The following is a 12,137-nucleotide window of genomic DNA, read 5'->3' on the forward strand; positions in this document are numbered from 1 at the left end:
GAGTTTCCAAACTGGGATCCCCGACCTCAGTGACCAGGAGCGGGGGTGGGAGGGGGATGCGGGGGGAGGCAGGTGCTGCTCAGGGTTCAGGTCGGGGAGAGAGGGGCTCGGTCAGGCCAGGGTGGGGCGGGTGCAGGCAGAAGGGCCTCGGCAGACGCCAGACTTGGGCTGTGCTCAAACGGGGAGGGACACAGAGGCCTCTGCCAAGCCAGCGAGGCGCCCTGCCCGTGCCTCAGTTTCCCCACGCCTCCCTGTGCTGCTCCTGTTAAGAACACAAAGCCCAGCCAAAGGTCCCCCACTTATTAAAGCAGCCTGGGCAGCCGCTTCCAAGGCTGGGTTTGCCACCCTTCCAGCCCGTGTGGGGGGCCAGGGACCCCTCCCCATCCAGGGCGACCCAAGGGCCCTCCCGGGCTGAGAGGGAGCAGAAGCAGCAGGTGTTAAGATGGGGGACTGGTGGGCTGGTCCTGGGCCCCTGGGCCCGAGGAGTGCCCCGCTGTGGGTGGTGGGTGGCAGGGGGGAGGCCAGCTCCCAGCCGGGCCTGGGAGGGGCCTGGAGGGTCTGTCCTGAGCCCAGAGTGTAGCCTGCGAGTGGCGGGGTCTGGGGGTCCCAGGGTCCCAGCTCTGAAAGCCTTCATTCCTTCAAAGCACAGCCAGGGCGGCTGGTGCTGGGGGGTCTCGGCATGAAGTTCCCCTCAGCACACGCACTAGACCCTTCTCGGGGTGGGGCCGAGCCCCTCCTGGTGGCAGCACGGGGTCCCTCCCCACCCGGTTGGTCCAGCTGGGGAGGGGGCAGGGTCCAGGCCTCCAGGAGGGAGCGCTCTGGCCTCTGACCCGCACCCCTCCCTCTGCTTGGTTTCTTTGAGCCTGTATCTCTGTGTCCGTAGTTCTGTGTGTCTCCGTACCCCTCCCTCCGTCTGTCCCTCGGTCTCCTGGGTCTCTCCTCCTCCCCCCCCCCCGGCTCTGTGCCTGTCACTGCCTCCGTCTCCGTCACTCTCTCCCCTCTCAGCGTCTGTGTCCTGGGCCTTTAGCCACCAGGTGATCCACGTTACTTCTCAAACAGAAAAAGGAAAACAGGTTGGGGGCAGGGCACATGGGGGAGTTTTTTCTGGAACAAATGAGCCCTCAGGAAGGTGCCCCAGCCAGCTCGCAGGTCCTCACTGGCATCTGTCCCCATCAGGGTCAGTCTTGACTCTGGACTGCCTGAGGATGTCCTTCTGACCTGGACATGACCTTGGACTCCAGGTACCAGCCCCTTGGTCCTAGTCCAGCCAGATACTAGGACAAGGATGACAGCTGCAATAATAGTATCCCCGCCGCTAATGCCCTTGTGTGGCACCAGAGGTGGGCAGCAGAGGACGCCACTGGGCACACAGGTGTTTCAGAGCCCCGAGCAGCGGTGACCCCAGAGACAGGCCACTTGCCTCAGCTGTTTCTGCAACTGCAAAGCAGGGGTGACCCCAGCACCTCCCGACAGCTGTGTGGACGATGCACCCCGAGAAGCTGCCATGGGCAGGAACCCCCACACCGCTCTGGGTCCCCGTGAGACCTGAGACCACAGTGGACACAGCTGTCCCAGGCTCGGCGTTTGGTGATGGGGCAGGTGGTCCACCCAGGAGGCGCCCCTGCTGTGGTTTGCAATGTCCCTACCCCCTTCCTCTTTCCATTATAAATCAGGGTGGGGTCCAGGCTCTGGCTGCCACCCCTGCTGTCCTCTGTCTCCAGCCCCAGGGCCTTTGCACCAGCCTGCCTCCCCCACACCCTCCTCCCCCCTCGGCATTGACCACTCCCACCCAACATTCAGGTTTCAAGTGCAGTCCTGAGCCTCCTGACTCGGCCCCCAGGAGCACCTACCAGTTCTGTGGTCGACTTCCGCCAGAACCGCGACTTCCGCCAGAATTGGGGGCAAGGGCCGGACCCCTTCTGTCTGGTTGCCTTCAGGACCCAGGGTGCTAACCAAAGGTCACCTGCTGCCTTGCATCACAGTGGCCCCCAGAGGTTCACCTGCCTTCACACCCAGGTATCTCGGCGCAGGCATCCCACTTGGACCACGTCTCCATTCATACACACAAGTGCACAGGGACACGCGTGTGCGTGCACACTCACAACGTGCACACACATGCACAACACTCACACCCACATCCATGGCATGCATGTGCACACGCTCCCACGCACGCAGGCTCCCCGAGTGGCCACAAGCACCCGGGCCCTCGTGCCCACTGCAGACCCCGCATGCGCTGTGCGCAGACGCACGTGCCGCTCCGCCCCGCGGGTCTGTCTGTTGTTTGCCGCCTCTGCCTGCCAGTGCTTGCCAAGCGGTTCCCATGGAGACACACGTGGGCTCTCCCAGGCACAGAAGAGAGCCGGGAAGACGGTTTCCAGAGAGAAACCAGACAGACGTGGCCATGCCCCGGAGGCATGGGGCCTTCCATGAGCTGGGGACCCCCTGCACCCTCAACTGGGGGATCTGGGACCCTGCCTCTGGCCCCCTGGCACTCACTCATCAACGGTTCCGTGAGAGCCACAGCCGAGTTCCGAGAGGCTCACAGCTGTGTCCTGAGCCCCACTAGGGCCCCACAAGGGCCAGCCTCCCACCTTCTCGCAGGTTGGGTTCACAAGGCTGGGGCGCTGGGCCCCCCCTGGGGTAGAGCAATTGCAAAGTGACCTCAGCCGCCCACCCACCCCATGTCATCTACATCCTCTGCCTTGTGACTGTAACTCCAAACAAGTGGGAGGGAGTCCCACGCACAACCGAGATACGTTTTAAATCACCAACAGAAACAATCTCAGCAAAACAACAGACTGGTACACAAGGGAGAGGCTGCCAGGGTGCGCAGGAGCTCTGGGAAGACCCATCGAATGAGACCAAAAGGTCACACCGACTGCACAGCAAAGATGAGAAGGCACGGGGCCCAGGGAGACTAGAGCTCTGGCAACAGGACAACCAGAACGCAGTTAGAGAATGCCGAGAAAGTGACACCGTGGAGCAATGTGTGTGGAAACTGTCCGTGGGAACTTGAGTCGCCGTGTAGTTTTCATCACACACACACACACACTAAAATAGTCTAAGAAAATAAACAGTGGGGAGCAGTCCCTGACGCCCCCAAGTCCTGAGTCCTGGCTGTGGAGTCACTTGTCACGCAGCGATGGCTAACCGACACCCCCCTCTCCAGGGCCGTGCTCACCAGCGGCCCAACCCCATGCAGCTTGCACATGAAGTTCCCCAGCCCCCAGGGCTTCTGAGAGCCAGGCCAGAGTCAGGGTCTCTGGGTCCTGCCCACCGCCAAGGCCGTGGCCCACCAAGGGAGCTGAGAATAGAGCTTGTGGGAGGCTCCTCTTCAGAGACCACGGCAAAACCACAAAAAACCAAACCCGTAGCCGTCAGGTTAACTCCAACGCCTGGCGACCCCGTGTACGGAGTGGAACGGCCCCAGGGTTCTGGGGGCTGTGATCTTTATGGAAGTCGACTGCCCGGCCGTTCTCTTTGCAGTGCCACCAGACCACTTAGCTTTAGGTGAACAGTCAAGTACAAACCACTGCCGACGCAATTATGGATGTGCCAAATTCAAACCTGCCAGGTTTGGGGTTTTTATTTTTTAAAATCCCATGTATGCAATGTTTCAAGGAATCCTAGTGGTACAGTAGCTAAAGTGCTAGACCGTCAACCAATAGATCAGCAGTTCAAACCCACCCAGGGGTCTGTGGGATGAAGACTTGGCAGTCTGTTTCCACAACGACGACAGCCTACGAAACCTTATGGGGCAGTTCTACTCTGTCCCCTAGGGGCGCTGTGAGCCAGGATCAACTGGAAGGCAACTGATTGGGTTTTATTTTTTTAATATTATGTTTCTTTATTTTTACTTTTTGGTGTTTTTTTTTTTTTTAAAGAGGGTGGTTAAGGAGTTTTGTGTTTTTTTTTCTCACTGGTTTGCAACTTACATTGCTGAATTGGCTCCAACTCACAGTGACTTTAGGGACAACGGACGCAATGTCACCTGGTCCGACCTCAGCTCTATGACTGCTGGCCCGTCTGAGCCCATGGTCACGGCCACTGTCTCCCCGTCTCATGCAGGGCTTCCCTCTTCACCGACCCTCGCTTTACCAACCATGACATCCTTTTCTGGATGACGTGTCTGAGGAAAGCAAGACGAAATTCTACTCAAAGCCCCCAGAAGGACCCAACGTGGCCAAGACCCTGAATTCAGACTCCAGGACTGAGAGAATGCACTTCCGTTTTTACAAAGAGTCTCAGTGGTGCAGTGCAAACCAAAAGGTAGGCAGTTCGAACCCGCCAGCTGCTCCGTGGAACAAGGATGAGGCAGTGGGCTTTGGAAACCCTGTGGGGCAGTTCTCCTCTGTCCTCTAGGGGCACTGCGAGTCGGCATCGACTCCATAGCAGTGGGCGGGGTTTGCTTTATAAGCCACGCGCTTTGTGGTCTCCTTACAGCAGCCCCAGGCCCCTAAGACAGGCCTCGCGAGCAATGTTTGTTGAGTGACTAAAGTGAGTAACTTGGTGCAGGGTGGTAGCTACCAGGGCGGGGTGCTATCTGCAGCCCCACCAGGAGCAGCTCCTGCCCTGTAGGGAGCCGAGCCTGCCCTGGGGACCCCGTCTCCAGTGGGGGCCCTCCCTCCGGCTTCCCCGTCCCTGTGCGCCTGCTCTTCCTGGTGGCTGTGAGGTGGCTCCTGTACCACAGGCAGGTCTGCATGGTCATGGGACAAACCCTGACAACAGGTCAGGCCCCAGTTCAGGAAGGAGGGTGTGGACGGGGGAGGCTGAGCCGCGACACACGACGCCCTCACACACGGACCTGCCCCTGCAAGGTTCCCGCTGAAGCGCAGCGAGGCTGCCACTTTGACGCGTGGCAGGGCCCTGCAGGCCTTTACGGGTTCTCCCTTCCCTCCGTCAGCAGCGCGATAAAGCCAGCTCCTGCCCAGAAAGGACACTGCCAGGCCGCGTGCCGGGGGCTTCAGGACACCAGGGTGTGTCCTCTCAGGAGGCAGATGGCGTGACGTCATCTGACAGGAAGGCAGCGTGGGCCTGCTGGTGCCGAGCTTGGCTCGTGGTGGCTGCGCCTGAACCCCCAGCCCGGCCTGGGTCACACCCTCCAGCCCCCGCCATGCTCAGGTCAGCAGAGACCGCGGCTTTGAACGGTGACGAGCTGTGGCTGCTGGGAGCTGCCGCGGAGTAAGCTCCAGTACAGCAGTCCCTGGCTCAGGGCGGCCCCGCGCACGAGGGAATGAAACGCTGCCTGCGCCAGGCCCAGCCCAGCCGTGGACTGGACTGCTGGGGCCCAGAACTGTCAGGGGCTCGTCTCAGATGTCGGCCGCAGGCCTCCCCTCCTTGTCCGTCTGCCAGGGAGCTCTGCTGAAACGCGGTCAGCACCACAGCAACATGCCGGCCTCCACCATGACGAGGGTGGTGGCCACGAGGCGCGCTGGCCAGGGACTGAACCCGGCTCTCCCGTGTGCGAGGCGCAGGTTCTGCGGCGACCCACCACTGCCTCACTGTGGGCTGGCAGTAACACCGGGGACTTTACCGCCTGGGGACCCGGACGTCAGCTGGGGCTGAAACGGGGCTGTGTATTGCTGGGCACGAGGCCCCTCCCTGCTCTGGGACATGGAGGGGGTGGACATTCCGTGTGGAGGCACTGCCACGGGCCCCCCACAACTGTCGGGGCGAGATCCCGCCGCTGACACGGCTCCAAATCCTCAGGCCGAGTCTCACCCGTCTCGCGACTGAGAGCTATCAAACACCATTCATTTCAGTAGAAAATAAGCCACTTCTGAAAGGGGGGTTTCCGCCTGCTGCTCGGGGAGCCCCAGCTGCGCCCCTGGTGGCCGGGCCGGCTGAGGGCCGGGCGCTTGTCCTCAGGGCCACCGCCTCAGTAGCAGTCTGCCTCGTGGTCATCCAGGGCAGCCGCGGTGGCCAGCATGTCCTGCAGGAGGGACTGTGGGCTCTGCTCCACGTGGTCGCTGCTCTCGGCCAGCGTGGCCTGCAGCCCCTCGAGGTCCAGCATCCACAGGACAGCCACCACCACCTCAGGCCCCAGCTCACCCAGCGGCTGGCCCTGCTTGCCCTCCTGCCACGCCTGCAGGGTGGCCTCCACAGCAGCGGTGTCAGGACAGCGGCCAGCCCCCTGCAGCCTGCTGTCGGGCGCGGTCCTGGCCCTCAGCAGGAGTAGCAGGTCACAGGACTTCCGGGCCACGGGCCGGTCACAGTCGAACAAGGTATGAAAGGCAAACTCCAGGACTCGCACCCGGCCCAGCGCCCGCAGCACCTCGGCCAGCTGGACGGATGGGGCAGCCGTGGGCGGGGCCGCCGCGTAGGGACAGGCGGGTGGCCCCAGCACTTGGGCCAGGAACACTCCGGCCAGCTCGAGGCCCTGGAGGCGTACCTCCCAGTCGAGGTCCTGGCCCACCACCTGGAACACGCCGGCCATGAACCGCTCCGGGTCCTGGGCCACCTCGGCGTGGCCGTCCCGCAGCCAGGCTGTGAAGACCTGCATCACGGCCCTCCGGGGGAAGCCCTCTGAGTCCGAGGAGAGGATGTCCATGAGCTCTGGGAGCAGGTGCTTCTGGAAAACAGACAGCACAGTCAGAGGGCCCGGCCGGAGCTCACACCGGCCCCACACAAGGCCCTGCGGGAAGAAGTGGGCCCCAGGGCTGAGGCTAAACGCCGCCCCTTCACACTGCATGTCCTCAAGCAAGCGGCTCTGAGCCTCCACCTGCTTGTCTGTGGAATGGGTACAACCCCACAAACTGGCAGGGGCACAGGAGACTGAGCCACAGAATGCACCCCACATGCCCGGCAGAATTATCCCCCCCAAAATCCATGTGAAGTCCCAACCCCTGTAGCTGTGGATATTGGAGCCCTGAAGGCACTGTGGTGAAGCATTCGACCACTAACCGAAAGGTGGGCGGTTTGAACCCACAGGCCGCTCCACAAGGGACAGATGAGGCGGTCTGCCTCTGTAAAAATGTTGTTGTGTGCTGTCGAGTCGGACCCAACTCATAGCGACCCCTCCTTGGGTTTCCGAGGCGGTATCACTATGGAAGTAGACTGCCTGACCTTCCTTCCGAGGAGTGGCTGGTGGGTTTGAACCGCCAGCCTTCTGGTTAGCAGTCAAATGCCTTAGGCACTATGCTAACAGAGCTCCCCTGTAAAGATGAGAGCCTTGGAAACCACACAAGGCAGCTCTACTCTGTCCTACAGGGTCACTTTGAGTTGGAATCAACTCAGTGGGCAGTGACAGTGGATGTGGGTGTGGTTTGGGCTTTGCTTCCATAAAGATGACAACCTATGAGACCCTGTGGGGCAGTTTCCACTCTGTCCTCTAGGGGCGCTGTGGGTGGGAATCCACTCCACAGCAGTGGGTGTGGTTTGGGCTTTGGTTACATGAAGACTGACAGCCCTGGAAACCCTGTGGGCAGTTCCACCCTGTCCTCTAGGGGCGTTGTGGGTCAGAATCGACTCCACAGCAGTGGGTGTGGTTTGGGCTTTGCTTCCCGGGAGATTGACAGCCTTGGAGACCCTGTGAGCAGTTCCACTCTGTCCTCTAGGGGCGCTGTGGGTCTGAATCGACTCCACAGCAATGGGATGGGGAGTTGGGGGCAGGTAAACCTGTGAATGGAATCCAATTTGGGAGGAGTTAGTTTTCATTGCTATGTTAATGAAGCCATGCTAGTGTAGGGCTTGTCTTAACCCAATGGTTTCCAAGATATAAGGAGCAGGTTGGGCACGGAGCCAGGACAGATGGGGAAACCACGTGCCTGTGGAGACGAGGAAGAAGCTGAGAGAGAAGGCCTTTTCCCCAAAGCAGACGAGAGAACACGCCCAAGAGCCCGTGCCCTGAACTGGGGCTTCAACCCTCTCGACACGTGAGAACGTGAATTCTTGCTCTTCAAACCACCCACGTGTGGTATCAGTGACTAAGACACCTGCTCACCAAACGGTTGGGCCTGTGGGCACCACCGATGGCAACATGCTGCCGTCAGCTGTCAGCCTGCCTGGTGTCCTCGGTGGCCCTGCCTGCGGTGGGGTGGGCACTGGCGCTCTGGGCCCCTACCTGCTGGGCTCCTGGCTGCTCAGGGTGGGCAGAGCTGGCATGCAGCCCCCGGGCGGCCAGCTGCCCCATGGCAGCCACTGCGCTTGCGCGGACGTAGCCCTCGGGGTCTCGGAGAAGCTGCTTGGCGAGCTCGGGCGCGTCTGAGGCCAAGAGGGCTTGTCGGAAGCCAGGCTGTCCTGCAGCGGAGCAGCCACAGGGCGACGGAGACCCTCAGGAAGGGGCAGCCCTCAGCCTCCCCAAGCCTGGGTCCCATCTGCCCAGCAGGAACACTCACCTCCCCAGTGTGCGGTCAGGTGGGTCAGGAACTCAAGGGCTGAGTCCCGCACCTCCCAGCAGGGGCTGCAAAGACGTTTCTGCATCACGGGGAACAGCTCTGCGACACCCCCGGCCCGGCAGTCAGCGTGGTCTCCACTCCCACCCACTATCCCAGGAGCGGCAGGACTCTGCCTGCTAGCCCAACCCAGCTGTCTCCACCCCTGGGGAGGCTGGGGTACCTCCGATGAACGGCTGGCTGTGGGGGCTGGGGTCGCAGGAGCCACCGGCTTGAGACGTAGTCAGGAGCCACTGGAGAGTGGCCTGGAAAGCCTTCTTCAGGACCTGGAGTGGGTGTGGGGGGCTGTAAGGGCCAGGGGGCCCACCGTGACCACTCCCAGTCTGCCGTCACCTGGCTCCTGCCTCTGCCCTCAGGGTGCAAGATGGCGGAGGGGTGTAGGGAGAAGTGAACCCTGGATTTCATTCCCGTAAGCCGGAAGATTCTGGAAGAACTAGCACCCCAGACCATGGGAGAGAAAGGACGAGGCGGCCTTTCCCACACCTCGCTCCTGTGGGGGGTGATGGGGTCTCTGCACCCAGACATCGGGGTCACTCAAGCCACCTTTGTCTTAAAACCCAAGAATCCTCCAGTCTTCGTGCAAATCCCTCCGCTGTCTGGCTCGTGGCATGAAGCCTGGGCCCACCCAGAGCACCGAACCAGCTGTGGGTTTGTGAGAAGGGGAAGGTTGCCAAGAAATGCTTCTAGCCCCCTGGACGGCAAGGCTGGTGGAAACCAGCTGGCCACCGCTGAGTGACCCATAGCCCTCTCCCAGTGGTGCGGCGTCCACCCTTAGGCCGATGCCAGACGTGCTCATCATAGGAGTTTCCATTAGTGGCATCATGCAGTGCTGGTATCACAATGGTACCAAGCTCTCCTGCAGGCCACGGCCCAACACCTCACCTGCACACAACCTGGGGCAGCCCCCTGTGCCCCGCTCTCTGGAGAAGGGGCCCTGAGGCCCCGCCCCCTCCCCGAGGCCCCGCCCCTCCACTGCAGTCCCCGCCCTCCCCTACAGGCTCCGCCCTCCCCGCAGGCTCCGCCCCTCCCCTGTTGCACCCCTCCCCTTTACCATAGGGCTGGAATCCGGGCTCCGCAGGTACTCCAGGAGAACCGCCGACACCTTCATCACCAAGTCTGGGGACCCTACGGCAGACTCGCGGGATGAGCACCTGCCCCCACAGATCCCTCAGGGGCGGCAGGACCCAACCTTCTGAGGCTCAGGACTCAGGAAGGCTGAGACCCACCCCAGGGGCGCCCGGAGAACATGGCTCCAAACCACCCAAGGGGTGAGGATTGCCGCCCATCACGTTAGGAGAAATGACATCATACCCGTCCCCTGGGAGAGCGCCGCCAGGAAGTCGAGAGCTGCGCGCTGCACGCGGACACATCCAGCCAAGATCCCACAGAGGCGGACCCCCACGCTGGAGAGCGGCACTGCCGAACCGTTGCAGAAGCGCAACGTCGCCAAAGTGGCTTCCAGCAAGGGTGCCTGCGGCCAGGGCCGGGGGCTGTGGGACTGAGGGGAGAGAGGGCTCGGCAGGGACTGTGGCCACAAAAGTGCCACCAATGCAGCACCAGCTAAGGCACACCCACCAGTGGCTGCAGCGACCCACCCCCACCTGGGCACACCCACCAGCAGCTGCAGTTTCCACTCCCCACCCCCGCCCGGGCCACACCCACCACCCACCCACCAGCAGCCGGCCACACCCACCAGTGGCTGCAGCTCCCCCAGGTGGGCCAAACTCTGGCACAAGAGGCCGGCGCAGGAAGACGTGGAGGCCAGGAGGGTGTCCGCCATGCTGGAGCTGCCCCTAGTCCCGTCCAGCAAGTCTGGGGACAAGGGACCAGCTGCTTTAACAGCAGCACCCCCGTGGCCGCTGCGAGGCATGCCCCTGCTCTCTGAGCCCCACCGCTGTGGCCCCACGCCTCAAATCGGGCAGAGTCTTTGAGGGGGGCGCTGCCTCAGGGCAACAGGGCAAGTGGCGCCCACACTTGGGGGAACCTGTGTCCAGGCAGGAGAGATCGCCCCTGCGATGCCCTGCTGTCTTCATCGGGCAGAACCAAAGCAGAAAGTGGGGGGGGTGGGGGCACACGGCCGCCACTGTTCCCGCCACCTCCCCCGGGAGGTCTGAGCTGCAGCACCCAGCTCCTACACCCCACCCACTGTCCATCCCACGGCTCTCAGCAGCTCACCTGAAGGCCCTGGGGGCTGGGCAGCAGCTTCCAGGATGCAGGCCATCGGCTGAAGGAGGACATCAAAGGCCTGGGTTCTCAGAGCCAGGGGACTGGGGACAAGGGGCACATGATGATCTCCTGTGCCCACCCTCCCTCACGACCCCAGCAAGCCTGGGGGAACGGGCAGGGCTGGACTGCGGACACCCCTTAGGAGATGGCTGTCCTGTGGGCACAGCGACCACAAGGCGAGGACAGGCCTGGCACAAGCCAGGCCTGGTGTGACACTGGCAGCCTCAGGGGCTGTCCCTGGGGGGCTCAAGGTCACTGAGACAGGCAGGATCCACTCCGCTGTGATGGAGGGCCCCCGGAAGCCACTTCCCAGGGTGTCTCACCTCCCGTCTGGGAGGGGCTCTCCCAGGTTCTAAGAGGCTCACACCCTGGTTGTCAGGGGTGGTGTGGACTCCTCTGAGAGCCTCCGCCGAGACCCCAAAGCCAGGCCCTCTGAGGACTGGGCCCTGAGGCCACGTCCACCCTGAGCTAGGCCCAGCTCCCATCTACTAGGGCACCAGAAACACACCCCACAATCCTCCCCACTCTGCTGACCCCACCTGTCCTTCAAGGGCTGCCTCAACCAACTGGAGCTGTGGTCTTGTCCCCTTCATGGCTTCCCTGTCCCTGCGTGTACCCGTGTTTGTGAACCACAAGCGCCAGGGCTCTTTTAAGTTTCCCAGGGGCCTGTCCCTGGCCTTCTCATCCTTGGCGGCAGCTCTGCTCGTCTGTTCCCTACCTGGGAGATCCTATGGCTTTGGTTTCAAAACTTACTCCACGGCTCAAGAAAGTTTAAGGAGCCCTGTTGGCGCCATGGTTAAGCACTGGACTGCTACCTGAAAGGTCAGCTGTTCAAACCCACCCAGTGAGTCCAAGGGAGAAAAACCTGGTGGTCTGCTCCTGTAAAGATGACAGCCTAGGAAACCCTCTGGGGCCATTCTGCTGACACACATGGGGTCACCGTGAGTCTGGGTCAGTTTGGTGGTAGAAGCCAACAAGAGAATGGTTGAGATGCCACCAGTCTACGGCAAGCCCCGGCAGTAAGGTGCACGGCCTCGTCAGCACCTTGGCAGCCCCTCGTCTCAAGAGCCCTGTATCTTTCCTGAGACAGGGCTCTATGTGAGCCCTCGCCTTACCCCAGCCCGGGGCTCCACCCCAGGAGTGACTGGAGCAGACACCCAATGGCACGCCCAGGTCCATACCAGACATGGAGTTTGCAGACCCCGAGAGCCAGGGGCCCTGCCTGTGTGGGGCTCAGGCGGCTCAGAGTCCGGACCAGCATCACCCACAGGTCACAGTCCGAAGAAGCAAACACAGGAGACCTGCCGAGAAAAACCCCAAAGAAACAGCAGCCTCAAAAGCAGCCACTGTCAAGTCGCCGCCGCGTCTGGGCACCCCTACAGACGGCAGAGCAGAACCGTGCCCCACGGGGCTTCCCATGGCTGGGACCTTTCCACAGCAGAACGCCGGGCCTTTCCAAGTCGACCCTGAGTACACCTCTGCGAGAAGCAGTACTCTTGAGGGGTAGGCACCCCTCAA

At 62.0% G+C, this 12,137-nt stretch overlaps 1 protein-coding gene across 1 annotated transcript in view; it reads right to left on the reverse strand.

Annotated features, from left to right (window-relative positions):
- Positions 1-5,878: 5,878 nt before the first annotated feature.
- BRAT1 (BRCA1 associated ATM activator 1) overlaps positions 5,879-12,137 on the reverse strand; it is a 16,793-nt gene continuing 10,534 nt past the window's right edge. Inside the window, exon 13 of the mRNA XM_042780939.1 lies at positions 5,879-6,571. Coding sequence (XP_042636873.1) covers positions 5,879-6,571 — 693 coding nt within the window. The remainder of the gene's footprint in view (positions 6,572-12,137) is intronic.

The sequence above is a fragment of the Orycteropus afer genome, unplaced genomic scaffold (genome assembly GCF_000298275.1).
Source record: "Orycteropus afer afer isolate SDZICR_OR568_19922 unplaced genomic scaffold, OryAfe1.0 scaffold00006, whole genome shotgun sequence".
In the NCBI taxonomy this organism is placed as follows: Eukaryota; Metazoa; Chordata; class Mammalia; order Tubulidentata; family Orycteropodidae; genus Orycteropus; species Orycteropus afer.